Here is a 14,714-nt window from a genome sequence, read left to right on the forward strand (position 1 = left end):
TCTCTCACCATGTCCGGCTACAACATGTATGAGCAGCCGCGGGAGAGCCTCATTGACTCGACTGTTTCTGGCGGCACCCCTCGCGGCTCTGACTACCTCGCTCCTCCAATAGGTCTCCAGCCAGACCGCTCCCTCACCTCCACCCCGGGCGACTCCTCCCCATTCCTCCCACCACAGAACAAGGAGACCTACGGCAACGATTCGGAGGATCCATCCCCCGCTCGTCCCCTCTACAAACGTCCTTGGTTCTGGGTGGTCATCTTCGGCGCCGTCGCCGTCGTCGTACTCGCAGTCGTCCTCCCCGTCTACTTCGTCGCCGTCAAGCCCAACCAGCACAATTCAACCTCCGGAAGCGCAGCTTCCTCCTCGGGCTCAGGCAACTCCGGCTCGACCACGGGGAACTCTACGAGCGGGAACGGGAACGGCTCAGGGAAGCCCCAGAGCGTTATCACGACTGGCGGGGATGGCAGCACGGTCACGAAGGATGACGGCACGACATTCACGTACAAGAACTCGTTCGGCGGATATTGTGAGTGTTCTTCCTCTCCACCGTTCTCTTTTCCCTGCATTTTCTCTCGCTCCGAGCTTTTCTCTGTGGGCGCCTCTCCTGCGTTCCCCTCTGCGTGCTGCTTTGCCAGGATGACGCATGTTGGTCGTCTACATTCATGCTAGTTCGCTACAGAGCTCGTATGACGAGGGTGGGCGTGTTCGCGAAGAGTCGAAGGAGGGCTTCGATTGCGGCCGTGACGAGCTGTGTATCGGACGCTTTCCATTCCCTCCTCGCACATGCCTTGCATGCGCTAGTGGCACTGCGTCGCAGCCTCGAAAACGGGGAAGTGGGTGCTCAGGCCGCACGGGACAGAACCACCCCGGTAGACGACTCCTAACCGGCATTCGATGAGCGCAATGTGTGCGCCCCGCGTCGGAGCGCGTCGGAGCGCGTCTGTGTGTACAGGTCTGCGGGGTAGGCGTGTCTCAGCGGCTGCGCCAGACAAGACACGAGTGGACGTGCTGTCGGACGACGCGCCCGACGTCGGACCGCTCGCGAGGTGTTGTACTCACGCTCATCATCTTTGACCGCACTCACGCCTCCTGTATGTGTGACGATCGCTTCGCACGCGCGCGTTGGCGGAGGTGGGGTTGTGTGCTCGCGTGGGAGCATGCGTCTCGGCCCGAGGTCTCATGCGTTCGGTCTGCGTTGCTGCCGCGAGGTCTGTCGCAGAGAGGTTATACTTATTGTACATCGACGGTCGCACTAGGCCTGTGGTCTAGTGCACACATGTCGCTATCATGTGGAACGACGACTACTTCTGTACTGCGCCGTGTTTTTCCGGACTTGACACTGACGATCTTTCTCTACAGGGGTGTACGACCCTGCGGACCCCTTCAACAACGGCGCTCGTCCGAACTCATGGACGCCCGCGCTCAACGAGACCTGGACGTGGGGCAAGGACCATATGTGGGGCGTGAACCTCGGCGGGCTGTTCGTGCTCGAGCCTTTCATCGTTCCGAGCCTGTACGAGCAGAACGTCGGCGCGGTCGACGAGTGGACGCTGAGCCAGCTCCTCGGCGACAAGCTCCAGCAGACGCTCGAGGACCACTACAACACCTTCTTCACCGAGGAAGACATGGCCCAGATCGCAGGCGCAGGCCTGAACTGGGTGCGTCTCCCGATCCCGTTCTGGGCGATCAACAAGTGGGACAACGTCGGTGTGGACACTACGGGCGCGACGGTTGTAGAGCCATTCCTTGCGCGGACGTGCTGGAACTACATCCTCCGTGTGCTTGGCTGGGCGCGCAAGTACGGCATCCGGGTCAACCTTGACCTGCACACGATGCCCGGCTCGCAGAACGGCTACAACCACTCTGGCAAGTTGGGCGCGATCAACTGGTTGAAGGGGGTCATGGGACTCGCGAATGCGGAGCGGTCGCTCGACTACATCCGCATCATCACCGAGTTCATCTCCCAGCCCGAGTACAGGGACGTCGTCCAGATGTTTGGCATGGTCAACGAGCCAGTCTTGAACCAGATCGGAGAGGACCAGGTTCAGTCCTTGTGAGTGTCTCTCCGGTCAGACTCTGATGACGGCGTTCGCTGATTCCGATGCAGCTACTTCCACGCGTACGAGATGGTTCGTGGCATCACTGGTACTGGCGCGGGCAACGGCCCGATGATCTCTTTGCACAACGGGTTCCTTGAACTTGCCGCCTGGGCAGGCTTCCTCTCGGGTTCCGACCGTGTTGCTATCGGTACGTCTCCTTATATCTGCACACGTCGTCTAAAGCTAACATTCGTCGTCTTCAGACACTCACCCCTACTTCGCGTTCAACAGCCAACCCAACCGCGATCCGGTCAACATCACCGCCGACGGCGACACCACTGGCGGCTTCGGTGGCAAGTGGCCCCTGCAGGCCTGCAACTCATGGGGCGCGAGCATGAACAACAGCCGTAGCGCGTTTGGCGTGACGCTTGCAGGCGAGTTCAGCAACGGCATGAACGACTGCGGCCTCTTCATCGACGGCATCACCTCCACGGGCGCCGCGGGCGGGACGAACTACGGCGCGGGCTGCGACTACTGGGAGGACTGGCAGTCGTGGTCAGACGAGACGAAGCAGGGCTTGCTGAACTTCGCGCTCGCGAGCATGGACGCGCTCGGCGACTGGTTCTTCTGGACGTGGAAGATCGGCAACTCGACGACCACGAACACGGTCCGCGCGCCGCTGTGGTCGTACCAGCTCGGGCTCGAGCAGGGGTGGATGCCGAAGGACCCGCACACGGCGCTCGGAAAGTGCGAGAGCCTCGGCGCGAACATGGCCGCGTTCGACGGGGACTACCAGTCATGGATGACCGGTGGTGCGAGCGCGGGCACCATTGCAGCGTCGGCGACGCAGAGCCTCCAGTGGCCGCCTGCGTCGCTGACAGATATCCCTGCGGCGAGCATGGCGAGTATCCCGCAGTACACGCCGACGGGGACGATCTCGACGCTGCCCCCACCCTCGTTCAGCGCGAGCGCGACGGTCAGCGTGGGCAATGGATGGTTCGACGCGAGCGATACCACGCCTGCTTTCACGCCCATTGCGGGCTGTGCATACCCCGATGCGTGGGACGCTAATGATGCGCAGATCCCGGTCTCGGGGTGTGTCCCTGCGTCGCGGTGAGCGTCTTGCTTTGGTCTGAGCAGCTGCGGATACCCTCTCTCTGTCTCTCTTGGCCCGCGCCCTTTCCTTGTCTCCATGCCCCCCGTCTTCCCGTCTCCCTATCTCCGTCTCACTCCTCCGTTTTCCGTTCTCAGACGGTTCCTCTCTCGCACAGCTATGACGCACGGACTTTAGTTACGATGACTTATCTCCTTCGCTACGCTCACTTTCCCCCTTGCCTCCCTCCCTCCGTCTATTCCTCTTCGGTTGACGACGTGCGCCTTACGGACATCCCGAACCCGCTCATGAAGTAACACAGTGTATTGTTACTCATCACTCGTTACGCGCCCTTGTCAACCCCATCCGAACACACACACACACACACACATACACACACGTATACGGTACGCGCATGCCAGTGGACGTTATAATACCAGTAGCTAGGCTTCTTTATCTTTTTCGCAGAATGCAGATAGCGTTCGGTTCCATGTTGTGGTGCAGATTGGGAGATGTGGGACGATGGAGGGTCTTTGGCAAGATAGATGGTTGCCATCGGCGCCGGCACCACGAATTCCGCGATGCACTACATAGCTTGAGGTTGAAGTTGAAGTTGAAGTTGTCTGGTTCATTTGCTCACGCCCTCTGCAGGCCCAGTTTCCAAAGGCTGCTACTCTGACCATAGGGGACTCGAGAAGATCTCGAGAAGATACTGATCAAGTACGGGAAGTCTGCAACATAGTATTCGAATGTGCTGCACTGACAATGACACGCATCAGTGCGCAGCTTGGGGAGATGCCTACGATGCCTTGAAGACGGACATGCTACCCGCTGTGCTCAGACGCAATCTGTAACCCAACGCACGAGCACCAGTACTGCGGTATTGCCACTCAAGGACTTTTCCGGCACCTTCGCGTCAGCTTACCCTCCCCCCTTCCCCCCTTTCGACCCGGCCGCATCGCGTTCCGCCGCCTTCAGCCGCTCGGTCATCGCGCGCAACACCTCCTTCACGTTGACGAGACGTCTCAACTCCTTGTGACGATAAAATGAGTCCATACATTCCAGTCGTCCACCGTGCTGGCTTCCCATTGCTATGTCGCTTGCTAGCTACCATACTCATAGTCCTCGGAACCGATGCATACATTCTCCGAAACGGCTCATCGCCTCATGAGACGGTCCTTGTCAAGTTCGAGTTGCAGCAAGGCGGCCCGGTGTCCCGAACCGACCTCAAACCTACGCGCGCTGTTTGATCGCCAACGGTTGTCTCTCTCCGTTCAGTCTGCAGTTCCTAGGTGTCTTCCGCAACGTGTTCGGCGCGAAGGCCCTGAAGGCGCTCAGTGTCTTTGTCGCGCTGAGTGCGTTGGGGAATGCCGTCACCGTCACCTACGCAGCAGCGCGCATCAACCAGGAGCTCGCCAAGGAGGGCATTCCGCTGCCCTTTGGAAACCGTTTCTGGGCGTCGAACTGGCCGACGGGCAAGTCCCCGCTGCCCGGGCTGATCGTCCACCTCATCCCGTCCGCGATCATTATCCTCGCGCCGCCGCCGTCGATAGTGTACCCGTTCATCCTCGACATCGAGGGCTACCCACAGCAGATCATCAAATTCTTCGTTGTCATTGGTTTCTTTTGGCTCCGCTGGAAGAAGCCACACTTGCATCGTCCGTTCAAGGTGTGGTTGCCGCTCGCAGTGTTCTTCCTAGCTGCTGCCGTTTTCCGTGCGTTCGCCCTGTTTTGTGCTGGGTTGTGTGTGTGGCTGACGCAGGTGTGCCTCCCTAGTTATCATTGCGCCGTTCCTGCGCCCGGCGAACGGGGTAGGCGACACCCCGCCGTTGCCGTACTTCCTCTACTGTCTCGTCGGTATCGCGATTTTGGCCTTCGGCGTGCTCTACTGGGCCGCATGGCGCATCTTGCCCGGGTGGTTCGGATACGAGCTCGTTCCACGAAAGGAGAAACTCGAAGATGGCACGACTGTCACTCTGGTACGTCCCCAGCCTTACACTGGTTCTCTATCGAAGGTTCACTAACACGCTCGCAGTTTTCGCGCAGAAAAATCGAATAGATGGTTACCCGATACCCAGGCCCGCATGTGGCCGCATAACGATCTTGCGACAAGCTGTATACGCACCCCTCTGGGGAGATATGGATGCCAAAATGGCAGTTTCGTGCGTTGTATCCATGCAGGGTAATCGATGTCATTGCTACAGTACTCTACATACTCTGAGTACCACCGATGCGACTTGGTGAACATCTCTTGCCTAAAGAACTGTAAAATCCATGCATGATGTGCACTTGTCTCGAGGGGCTCTATCGTTTCGAGAACGGTTGTAAACAGCTGTAGACTGGCTGCTGTAGAGCCTGGAGAAGCCTGGAGATGTACAGCTCTCGATCAAGTTTTGATGGGATCATCAACTATGGCCCAGTGAGATCAAATCTGGCGTCGAGCACGTCTTTCTCCCCGCCACCACGCCATGTATGTTCACTATCAACCTCCTCCGAAAATCTTTATCAAGCGAGGTTCGCGGAGAAGACGCGAAACAGAAGCTGCGAAGCCGGCTTTTCCCCGCTGCGGTCTCAACTCGAACACGATATCGGTTGCGCGATTCCAACTGGGCCCGAGGCGTCGCTGGCATCCATCATCTCCTCGTCGACAGCCGTCGACGCGTCGCAGAGGAAATATAGGTCTCTGATGCATCCTTCAAGGTCGAAAGATTGGCGCAACAAGTCCCACTAGTCGCTAGCATGCGCAATGATGCATTCGGATTGCGATATGCACCGAGCGGCACCCCACATGCCCCACAACGTAAGTCCGCTGCTTCTTATATGCCAGCTCCGTATCACTTCGTTATCTCTTCTCCCGCGCTCCTGTCGTGTTTATATATCTCTTCTCCGCGTCCTGTTAGGACCGACGACAGGGACCGCTCCCTTCCTTCTTGCCTTCGTCCTCGCCGTCTTTCTCGTTTTTCACTCTTACTTGCTTGTTTTCTGGCGGCGGCGAACATGTCCTATACCCTGGGATCCATACGAAAGTACCTCCCGTCGCTCAAGCAGCGTGAGGGCTCGACGGCCAGTAGTCCAACGACGGCTGGCGTGCTCGTGGAGGAGAACCTGGAGGAAAAGCGAGCGAAGTTGGATGGAGACAGTGATGTCGATGTCGCGTCAAAAGAGGTCACCACCTCCGCGGATCCGGATCTCAATCCGGGTGGACTCTCGTTCGAAGAAGGTGAGTATCTTGGCACAACATTGATGATCCTTCCCTTCGGCTGTCTGGTGCACGCTATGTGCACATCGCGGCCTCCCACTCTGTTACTTGAGGTCGAGGGACGTACAGTATAATCCCGTCAGACGGTCGGTGCCTCGGTGTGTTCGCCGTGGTCCGTGTATGGCGTGAAGCTGGCTCTCGTCCCGACAGTAGCCTGGGGTCATCTAGCTGCATCTGACAGCGTCAACCACTCGCTTTGGCCGAAGCTGGCATGTCCAGTTCCTAAGCGATGTTGGCTGGCGTCACACATGGCGCGTTCTGCACAATAAGACGCGTCAGGTGCAGCCGGACCTTTCAATCCCATATACGGCGTATCACATTGCCCCTGCCCCTTATACTAGACGGACGGGCCCGCGGCCGGCCTCAATGAGTTTCCTCGATCCCCCGACATGAATGCAAATACTCACCATATTATTCCCGTTGTCAGATGCTGCGGGAGGTCTCGGACGCCATCTTGGCGTGTTTTCATGCACGCTCCTCATCGTCGGTCGTATCATTGGTACTGGTATCTTCTCGACACCATCGTCGATCCTCGGCTCCGTAGGATCTGTCGGCGCGTCGCTCATGCTCTGGGTCCTGGGCTTCGTGCTTTCGTTCTGTGGGCTGTTCATATGGCTCGAGTTCGGCACGATGTTTCCTCGATCGGGAGGCGAGAAGGTCTACCTGGAGGCGGTGTACAAGAAACCAAAATACCTCGTCACCGTCATCTTTGCGGCGAACGCCATCATACTCGGGTTCACTGCGGCAGGTTGTATCGTCTTCGCGCAGAAGTGAGTCAGATATCTCTATCAGGAAGTACTCGTTCTGACAAGCTTTTCAGCATCCTGGTCGCCGCCGGTCATACCGCTGATCGATGGGTCACCCGTGGCATTGCACTTGGAGGTACGCATCCACTCTCGTTCCCAGTGTGATCGACGCCTTATTATGCTCCCCTTCTAGTGATCGGATTCGTCACCATCCTGCACGGTCTTACTCCCCGGTTGGGTGTCTACGTCATGAACGTAAGCAGGTGATATCTGTGAGATTTGTTTGATTTTAACGCAAGTGTCTTCCAGGGCCTGAGCTTGTTCAAGGTTGTTATTCTCGTCTTCATCGTCATCACCGGCTGGGCCGTCCTCTCTGGTCGCACCCACATCCCGGACCCGCACGCGAACTTCCGCAACGCGTTCGCAGGCAGCTCGCATAGCAGTAACGACGTATGTCTCCCTATCCCATGTTGGCTATCCTCTCGTGTGTGCTGATAGTTTGGCAGTATGCGACAGCGACGTTCAAAGTGCTCAACGCGTACGCCGGCTGGTCGAACGTTAACTACGTGCTCAACAACGTCAAGAACCCGGTGCGCACGCTCAAGATTGCCGGCCCGCTTGGACTCAGTATCTGCGCTGTCCTGTATTTGCTTGCGAACGTGTCGTACTTCGCCGCTGCGACCAAGGAGGAGATTTCCAAGTCGGGCGTGACCGTCGCCAGTCTCTTCTTCCACAACGTATTCGGCGCCAAGGCACAGAAGGCGCTCACTGTCTTCGTCGCGTTGAGCGCACTGGGGAACGTGATCACGGTCACCTTCGCAGCTGCTCGCATCAACCAGGAACTGGCAAAGGAGGGTATCCCGCTGCCCTTCGGGAACCGATTCTGGGCGTCGAACTGGCCCACGGGCAAGTCCCCACTGCCTGGGCTGATCATCCACCTCATCCCGTCGGTTATCATTATCATTGGTCCCCCGCCGTCGGTCGCGTACCCGTTCATCCTCGACGTCGAGGGTTATCCGCAGCAGATCATCAACTTCTTCATCGTCATCGGCCTGTTCTGGCTCCGGTGGAAGAAGCCGCACGTACCTCGCCCGTTCAAGGTGTGGTGGCCGATCGCGGTGTTCTTCTTGGCTGCTTCTGTCTTCTGTGAGTGTTCTGTCTAACGCGTCCATCAACTGGGGGTTGGCTGATCGGAGTATGCTGTAGTGCTCGTCGCGCCCTTCTTGCACCCGGCAAACGGAGTAGGCGACACCCCGCCGCTGCCATACTACCTATACTGCCTCGTCGGCATTGCGATTATGGCCTTCGGCGTGCTTTACTGGGCCGCATGGCGCATCTTGCCCGGGTGGTTCGGATACGAGCTCGTCCCGCGCAAGGAGAAGCTCGAGGACGGCACGACTGTCACCTTGGTACGTCCCCGAGCTACTACCGTCCGTCTAATTGCACTTGACTGACGCACTCCGCATCGCAGTTTTCGCACAGAAAAATCGAGTAGATGGATACCCGATGCTGAGGCCACCATCCGGCCATGACGACCTTGCGGACGCGCTGTACGCTTATATCTGGGAATAACTTATTATTTCGTGCATACCCCCATCACCCTGTGCTTGCTTGCCATTTGTCCTTGTAGGGTAATTACCGTCCTTGACGATGTTGTTGCAGTTGAACACTACCATCCCACAGTCCATGACCACGTGCGGTGCCTGAAGCCATTAGCAAGACGTATTCGAAATAGACAGAAATACACCCCCGCGGCATGCAAGACGGAGCATACATTGCTGCATAGCCCTCTAGTTAGTGTTACGACATTCCGCTGCTCCAAAGCCACCTGATACCACCAGTGGATTCGCCTAAGACACTGGAACAGGTCGTGCGCGTCAGTTGTGGTTTGGATGCGCAGTACCATCTGCAGCCATACTACTTAGGCTGCGGCGATTCATGGTCGAACATCAAAGCAGAACCTAACAGCACCCACCCCTCGGATTGCTCATCACACACGCTAGAGAGACAGCGAGCGAACGAACCATGCCCGAGACCTTCAGGCTCAAGACGATCTACGAGAAATCCATCCGCGCACTCATCGGGCACCGCGTCGACCTCTCGACCTGCGGCACCCCAGGCGAGATCCGCTTCATCGACTGCGAGCAGGTCCTCGAGCACAACAAGCTCCGCATCTACGAGACCGGGTCACTCTTCCCGCCCAAGAACCAGCCCTACGCGACGGTCTCCTACGTCTGGTACGGGTACCCGGACCCCTCGCCCCCGTCGACCCCGCGTCCGACGTTCAACGCGCGCGGCGCAGAGAAGGCTGAGGGCATCAGCACCGCGCTGCTCTCGCATGTATGCGCCGCGGCGCTGCACGAGGGCGTGCGCCTGCTCTGGCTCGACCGCGTCTGCCTGATGCAGACCAACAAGGAGGACAAGTCGTGGCAGATCCAGCAGATGTACGCCGTCTACAAGCGTGCCACGGTCTCCTTCATCCTCCCCGCGGGCATCAACCGCATCGCGCGTCTCGGCGAGGACACGCCCTGGATCCACCGCGCGTGGACGCTGCAGGAGCTGCTCGCGCCCGAGCGGTCCCTCGTCCTCTTCGCGTGGGCGCACGGCCCCGGCTCGTACAGCGGCGCGACGAGCGGGCGCATCGTCGAGGTCGTCCCGCGCAAGTGCGCGATGGCGGACGCGGACGACATCCTCCAGCTCTGTCTCGACGGCAAGATGACGTTCTCGCCAGCGAGCGGCGAGCCGCGCTCCGTCCTGCCTGTCCGCATCTTTAGCAAGTCTGCGTCACCGCAGGTGTGGGCGACGATGGGCGCGCTGCGGTTGAGGGGGAGCGAGTCCGGGGAGAGTGCGGTCTGGCGGAGCGCGCTCATGCGCACGTCGTCGTTCTCGGCGGACATGATCTTCAGCATCATGGGGTTGTTCCGCGTGTCGCTGGACCCGAGCAAGTTTGACAAGAACGACCGCGTATCCGCGACTGTCGCGCTTGCGAAGGCCATCATGGACGCGCGGCACAGCGCGAGCTGGATCGGAGCCTCGTTTCACCTCCCGCCGTCTGACCAGCTCTCGAGCTTCCCGGCATTCCCGGACTCTGTTGTGTCTGGGCGCGCGACCGTGATGGTGGATGGACGAAAGCGAGAGGTTTCAGAGGTGATGGATGGGGATTACATGTCGCAATGGTGGCTGAGGGAGGCACCGTATGGGGTCATCGATGAGGACGGCTACCTCTGCATCCGCGCGAGGGCGGCCGCTATCACACCCACCGACAAGCGGGGGAACGCGACTCCAGGTTCGGCGAATCGGTCTATCGAGCTGCGCGCCGACGGCCAGACCTACTATGTCACGGATCTTGAAGGCAAGAAGTGGATCGTGGACAAGCACAAGGCGTTGACGTCGACGACGAAGACGACGATCGTCTATGTCGGGGTCGAGGGGCGGTTGTCCAGCCTGGCTTCTTACAGTTTCAGCGATCATACGCCCGTGCGCGCGATCGCGGTACAGCGCCATCGTGAGGGCAAGTGGCACCGCGTCGCCTCGTTCTTCCTCGGAGAAACCTTCAAACAGGAGGTGAAGGATTGGGAAACATTCACGGTTGCTATCGGGGGACCAAAGAAGCTCACTGAATCACAGGTGAAGTGGGCGAGGAAGAAAGAGCACAAAGGTGTGTCCATCCTTACCACGATGATTTGACTATTGCTGACAGTGACGAGTATGCAGTACGCCGGAAGCCGATCGAACCAAACTGACCACTTGCGATATCCCCTGTACGATAGGACCCAGTAGTGATTCCATTCTGAAAGACGAAACATGTAATGAATACGTACCAGATAAGACGAACGACATATTGGAAGTGGTCCTCTCGATCCCTGCGCTCCTACATGCAGTCAGTAACCATACAACCTACCGATACAGCCTGCTTGCATTTGCGTCACGCTGCCCAAGACCATGACGTTCCCGGACTAGTACATATGACATTGCCATAGAATACCGCGCTTGCAGCAGCGCACACAATAAGATGAGCTCAATATCAGACAGGAGCAGCCGCCTAGCTGCCAGTCCATCCCTTCGGCTAGAAGCCCACCTGTCATCAACCTGAACGCTGCGAGGTTGAATGCATATACTCACCTTAACCTCCTCTCCGACGTTCCTGATGTAGATCGCCGGCCTTTCCGCAGTCTTCGCGCCCTCCTCGCCTTCCTCCCACGTGTAGCTGACGCCTACCGCGAGCTTCGTCCCGTCGCAGTTGAACGCGATGGAGGGCACGGGAGAGTTGTACTTCGGGTACTGCCGCAGTCGCTTCTTGGACTTGTGATCCCAGATCGAGACGGTGCCATCGGAACCTGCAGACGCGAACGTGTTGTAGCTGGAGAATGGCCGCGTTAGCATCATGTCAGGTACAATGGGGTCAATTACGAGAGCGCCAATAAACAAGGACTTACACGGGGTGGAACGCGAGCGCGTTGACTGGCCATACGTGGTCGACGTCGTTGATAGTCTGTCTATGGCATTTGAACGCGTACTTTTTCTCCTGGGCCTGTGGACTGGGGTCGAAATACTCCACCGCGATACGCCCTTCCACCGAGCCAGTGGCGAAGCCTGCAGCGCATATACACATCTAATTCCGGCCAGACATGATAAATGACCAGATCAGACGTACCTAGTCCATCAGACATGCACGCGAGCGCACGCGTCATGAACTTCAAGCTGCTCTCCCGCGTCTGGGCGACGGCATCCATTTTGCGGATGTCGTATATGTGGAAGAGCCGGCTGGCCATCGCGACGACGAGGATATTCTTCACGAGGTCCATGTTATAGACGCGTTCGGGGAGGTCGTGAGAGGATGTCTGGTGATTGGACGCGCGCGGGTCCCAGAACCGGATTGTCCTGTCCCAAGAACCGGTGACGAGGGTGTCTGGCGGGGTCACGACATGCCATGGTTAATATACGCTAGAACAGAAGAGCGGAGAGGGAACTTACTTTGATCGTGTGAATAGTTCATACATGAGATCGCGTCCGCATGTTGACCAAGGTGTTTGATCTGCTCGGTCTGCAGGTCCAACCTATATGCACGCCGAACTTCAGTCTAATGAGTGACAGCGACAGGGGAGTGAGGACGTACTCGCGTACTGAGGTGTCCAGTCCACCGCTGTAGCCATGAGTGGCGTCCGAGAAGCAACATGCAAGGACGGCTGCTCGGTGGTCATATTTGGATTTTTGCTCGTTCGTTGCAACGTCGTAGAACCGCACAGTCTAGTAACAGAAATATGAGCATGTATTCAAAAAATGTACCCAGTAGCATCCCAGCCCTCCCCCAAGCTCTTCCTCTCGTATGTCCCCCCTTCTTCCTTCCCGCCTCCTCTACCCGCCACCTCCAAGTCAGAAGCAGAATGAAGCGCGACTCACCGTGTCCCATGATGATGCCAACAGATGCGAAGGGTTCGATGGTGAGAATCGAACAGAGGACACGCTGTCGAATGGTGGCGACGCGAGTTCGATTTGGTCTGTCATAAGAGCGAATTGAGCGAACCGTAGGACAAGGCAATGCGATCCCCAGAGTCCTACCAGACATGGTCGGGTCGGACAGTGTCAAAGCAAGCAAAGACAGCAAGAGAAGTCCACGAACTGGGATGGGTATGTCGACGGCGAGATGGGCGCACAAAGCAAGCGAACTTGGACTCGAAGACGCGCAGAGAACTGGACAAGGGCGCTAACGGCCTGTTGTGTTTGCTTATGCAATTGTTAGGATCACAGGCTCTTGCCAAACAACCGCCGCCGCTTTTGGGCTATGACGCAATGAAAGGCTCTTGCATGGCTGCAATGGGTACAGTCTATCCTCCGCAATTCCAGAAGGACCAAAGTGGTAGTAGCTCAGTATGAAGTAGTCTTTATGACAACTGTGTTTGATTTGTTGATGTTATAACTACATGCATACCGCGGGGGGACGACCAACATGTAAGTAGCTTCCACTGCAAATACATTACATTCAAGGTGGTACAACAACTGCAGTGAGCGCATAGTGAAAAGATATAACACATAAATCAGAGATAACATCATAGAGCGTCATAGAATGACTCACCGTACAGGGAATGAAACAAGAGAATGGTATCGAGGATCGTGCCAGGGTCACGGCAGGAGGACGGATAGAGACAGTAAACCTAATGAGCAGGGGCTAGAACCACAACAAACACCTCGCCTCTCCTCTTGCCAGTTGGGACCTCTATCCCGGCCGCAGGCCGGAGACCCACGAACCGGCGCATCTCGCCCAAATAGTCGATGCGTCGCACGCCGCGACGCATGTTCTGGTCGTAGCTCTCAGGATCTCTTGCGATCCTACCATAGAACACCCTGCTGACAGCATCCCGATGCGCTCTGCTGAGCGCATCGAACTCCTGCCTGCGGATCGATACTTGTAGCGCCTCATAGAGGCCGTAGAGGACGTCGCCAACAGTGAGATAGAGGAGCGGAGTCGGGGTCCACATTGGTGCATCAGCGGGCTTGATCTCGACCATGAGTGGAAGGCCCGGAAAAACGAGGGTTATGCGCGTGAGCATCATAGGGCTGCCGTTCGCACTCTTGCGCACGGCGCAGCTCGCGAGGTCCTCGTGAGATAGATCCCGGGCTCGAGGTGAGCCTATGCTCCCGAGCTTGATGCTGTTTGGGTGCTCGCCGACGTCCCATCGTAGCGGCGGGGGGTGAGCGTAATGGTGAGGAGCAGTAAGTAGCGGGTCGATGCTCGGTGCACCGTCGACCTCGGCGTTGATTACGACAGGGATACATGGAGGAGATGGTAGCGGTACAGCACTAGGCCCAGGGGTGGTCGGTGGGTGCTCTGTGGGCCGAGCGACTATTGGTGAGAATTGTGCGGGGTACGGCTGGGGTGGTGTAGTCGGCCCTGGAGACGAGGCGAACGTTGTACTCGACGAAGAGGGGGAGGGTGTCCGCGGAAGATCCGCGAAGCGAACCTTCTTTTTCGTGTCCATCGCGGATTACGGTGGGAGTGGCCGTTAGACGTGTTAAAGTGGCTGTAGGTCGACGTACGAAACCAGGAGGAGAGAGTGGTGGTAGTGGTGGTTGGGGGGAGAGTGGTTGGCCAGGAGCAACTTGCCAAACATGGTCTTATATAGTTCGGGGTACGTGACCTCAGAACTTCCTTCTCCGGCTGCGCACAAAGGAACGCCAGTGACTCGGGCGTGAGTGCGAGCACATGTCTCCCGCCCGCAACTGCTTCTGTCCAGGCCTCTGACGACGCGCCGCCTCCCTGTCCCGCCTTGCATGTAAATCCACACAGCCAGCACGGACCACATCATGGAGCGTACTCGCTAGTGCGGCCATACATAGCAAGACTGGAGAGATCGCAGCTCGTAGCGCACTTGGAGGTGCCACGGACAATGCCACAGACGTCTACGACGAGAGGCGCGCCAGCGTACGCAAGGCGGGGAGGCAGGCCTACGTCGGGACACGAGGTCCGCCGACGTGGAATGATGGCGTCTGCGCGACTATCAGGGCGGGAGCATCGCCCCGCGACCACATGCGGTGCCGTCGCGTCCTGTGCTCTGCATTGCTACATCCAAGAGCAC

At 57.9% G+C, this 14,714-nt stretch overlaps 5 protein-coding genes across 5 annotated transcripts; 3 read left to right on the forward strand and 2 right to left on the reverse strand.

Moving 5' to 3' along the window:
* Window positions 1-9: 9 nt before the first annotated feature.
* On the forward strand, window positions 10-3,159 carry L226DRAFT_547542 (glycoside hydrolase; the record flags this gene model as incomplete). Its single annotated transcript, XM_067682505.1, has 4 exons — window positions 10-529; window positions 1,363-2,056; window positions 2,111-2,250; window positions 2,306-3,159. 4 exons carry the CDS (start codon window positions 10-12, stop codon window positions 3,157-3,159), a joined length of 2,208 nt encoding a protein of 735 aa, XP_067531446.1.
* A 2,694-nt stretch (window positions 3,160-5,853) lies between these two features.
* Window positions 5,854-8,891, forward strand: L226DRAFT_538476 (high affinity methionine permease). Its single transcript, XM_067681504.1, has 8 exons — window positions 5,854-6,355; window positions 6,822-7,164; window positions 7,215-7,276; window positions 7,334-7,395; window positions 7,450-7,590; window positions 7,647-8,286; window positions 8,347-8,549; window positions 8,612-8,891. The coding sequence occupies exons 1-8, from the start codon at window positions 6,133-6,135 to the stop codon at window positions 8,633-8,635; spliced, it is 1,698 nt and encodes a 565-aa protein (XP_067531447.1). The 5' UTR covers window positions 5,854-6,132; the 3' UTR covers window positions 8,636-8,891.
* Window positions 8,892-8,949: 58 nt separating this feature from the next.
* On the forward strand, window positions 8,950-11,318 carry L226DRAFT_615827 (uncharacterized protein). Its single transcript, XM_067686830.1, has 3 exons — window positions 8,950-10,798; window positions 10,855-11,206; window positions 11,263-11,318. Exons 1-2 carry the CDS (start codon window positions 9,166-9,168, stop codon window positions 10,881-10,883), a joined length of 1,662 nt encoding a protein of 553 aa, XP_067531448.1. The 5' UTR covers window positions 8,950-9,165; the 3' UTR covers window positions 10,884-11,206; window positions 11,263-11,318.
* On the reverse strand, window positions 11,183-12,706 carry L226DRAFT_574336 (WD40 repeat-like protein; the record flags this gene model as incomplete). Its single annotated transcript, XM_067685016.1, has 8 exons — window positions 11,183-11,206; window positions 11,263-11,500; window positions 11,577-11,733; window positions 11,795-12,049; window positions 12,115-12,197; window positions 12,257-12,387; window positions 12,541-12,638; window positions 12,700-12,706. The coding sequence occupies 8 exons, from the start codon at window positions 12,704-12,706 to the stop codon at window positions 11,183-11,185; spliced, it is 993 nt and encodes a 330-aa protein (XP_067531449.1).
* Window positions 12,707-13,035: 329 nt separating this feature from the next.
* Window positions 13,036-14,215, reverse strand: L226DRAFT_538479 (uncharacterized protein). The gene is made up of 2 exons (XM_067681505.1): window positions 13,214-14,215; window positions 13,036-13,137 (listed from the first exon to the last, which is right to left on the reverse strand). Exon 1 carries the CDS (start codon window positions 14,115-14,117, stop codon window positions 13,293-13,295), a length of 825 nt encoding a protein of 274 aa, XP_067531450.1. The 5' UTR covers window positions 14,118-14,215; the 3' UTR covers window positions 13,036-13,137; window positions 13,214-13,292.
* Between the last annotated feature and the right edge of the window lie 499 nt (window positions 14,216-14,714).

This window comes from Lentinus tigrinus (assembly GCF_003813185.1).
Source record: "Lentinus tigrinus ALCF2SS1-7 unplaced genomic scaffold L226scaffold_33, whole genome shotgun sequence".
Lineage (NCBI taxonomy): Eukaryota > Fungi > Basidiomycota > Agaricomycetes > Polyporales > Polyporaceae > Lentinus > Lentinus tigrinus.

Coding starts and splice junctions, on each gene's coding strand:
- L226DRAFT_538476 (XM_067681504.1), top strand. CDS start 6,133: ATGTCCTATACCCTGGGATCCATACGAAAGTACCTCCCGTCGCTCAAG. Junction 6,356..6,821: donor TGGACTCTCGTTCGAAGAAG/GTGAGTATCTTG, acceptor TCCCGTTGTCAG/ATGCTGCGGGAGGTCTCGGA. Junction 8,550..8,611: donor ACGGCACGACTGTCACCTTG/GTACGTCCCCGA, acceptor TCCGCATCGCAG/TTTTCGCACAGAAAAATCGA.
- L226DRAFT_615827 (XM_067686830.1), top strand. CDS start 9,166: ATGCCCGAGACCTTCAGGCTCAAGACGATCTACGAGAAATCCATCCGC. Junction 10,799..10,854: donor GAGGAAGAAAGAGCACAAAG/GTGTGTCCATCC, acceptor ACGAGTATGCAG/TACGCCGGAAGCCGATCGAA.
- L226DRAFT_538479 (XM_067681505.1), bottom strand. CDS start 14,117: ATGGACACGAAAAAGAAGGTTCGCTTCGCGGATCTTCCGCGGACACCC.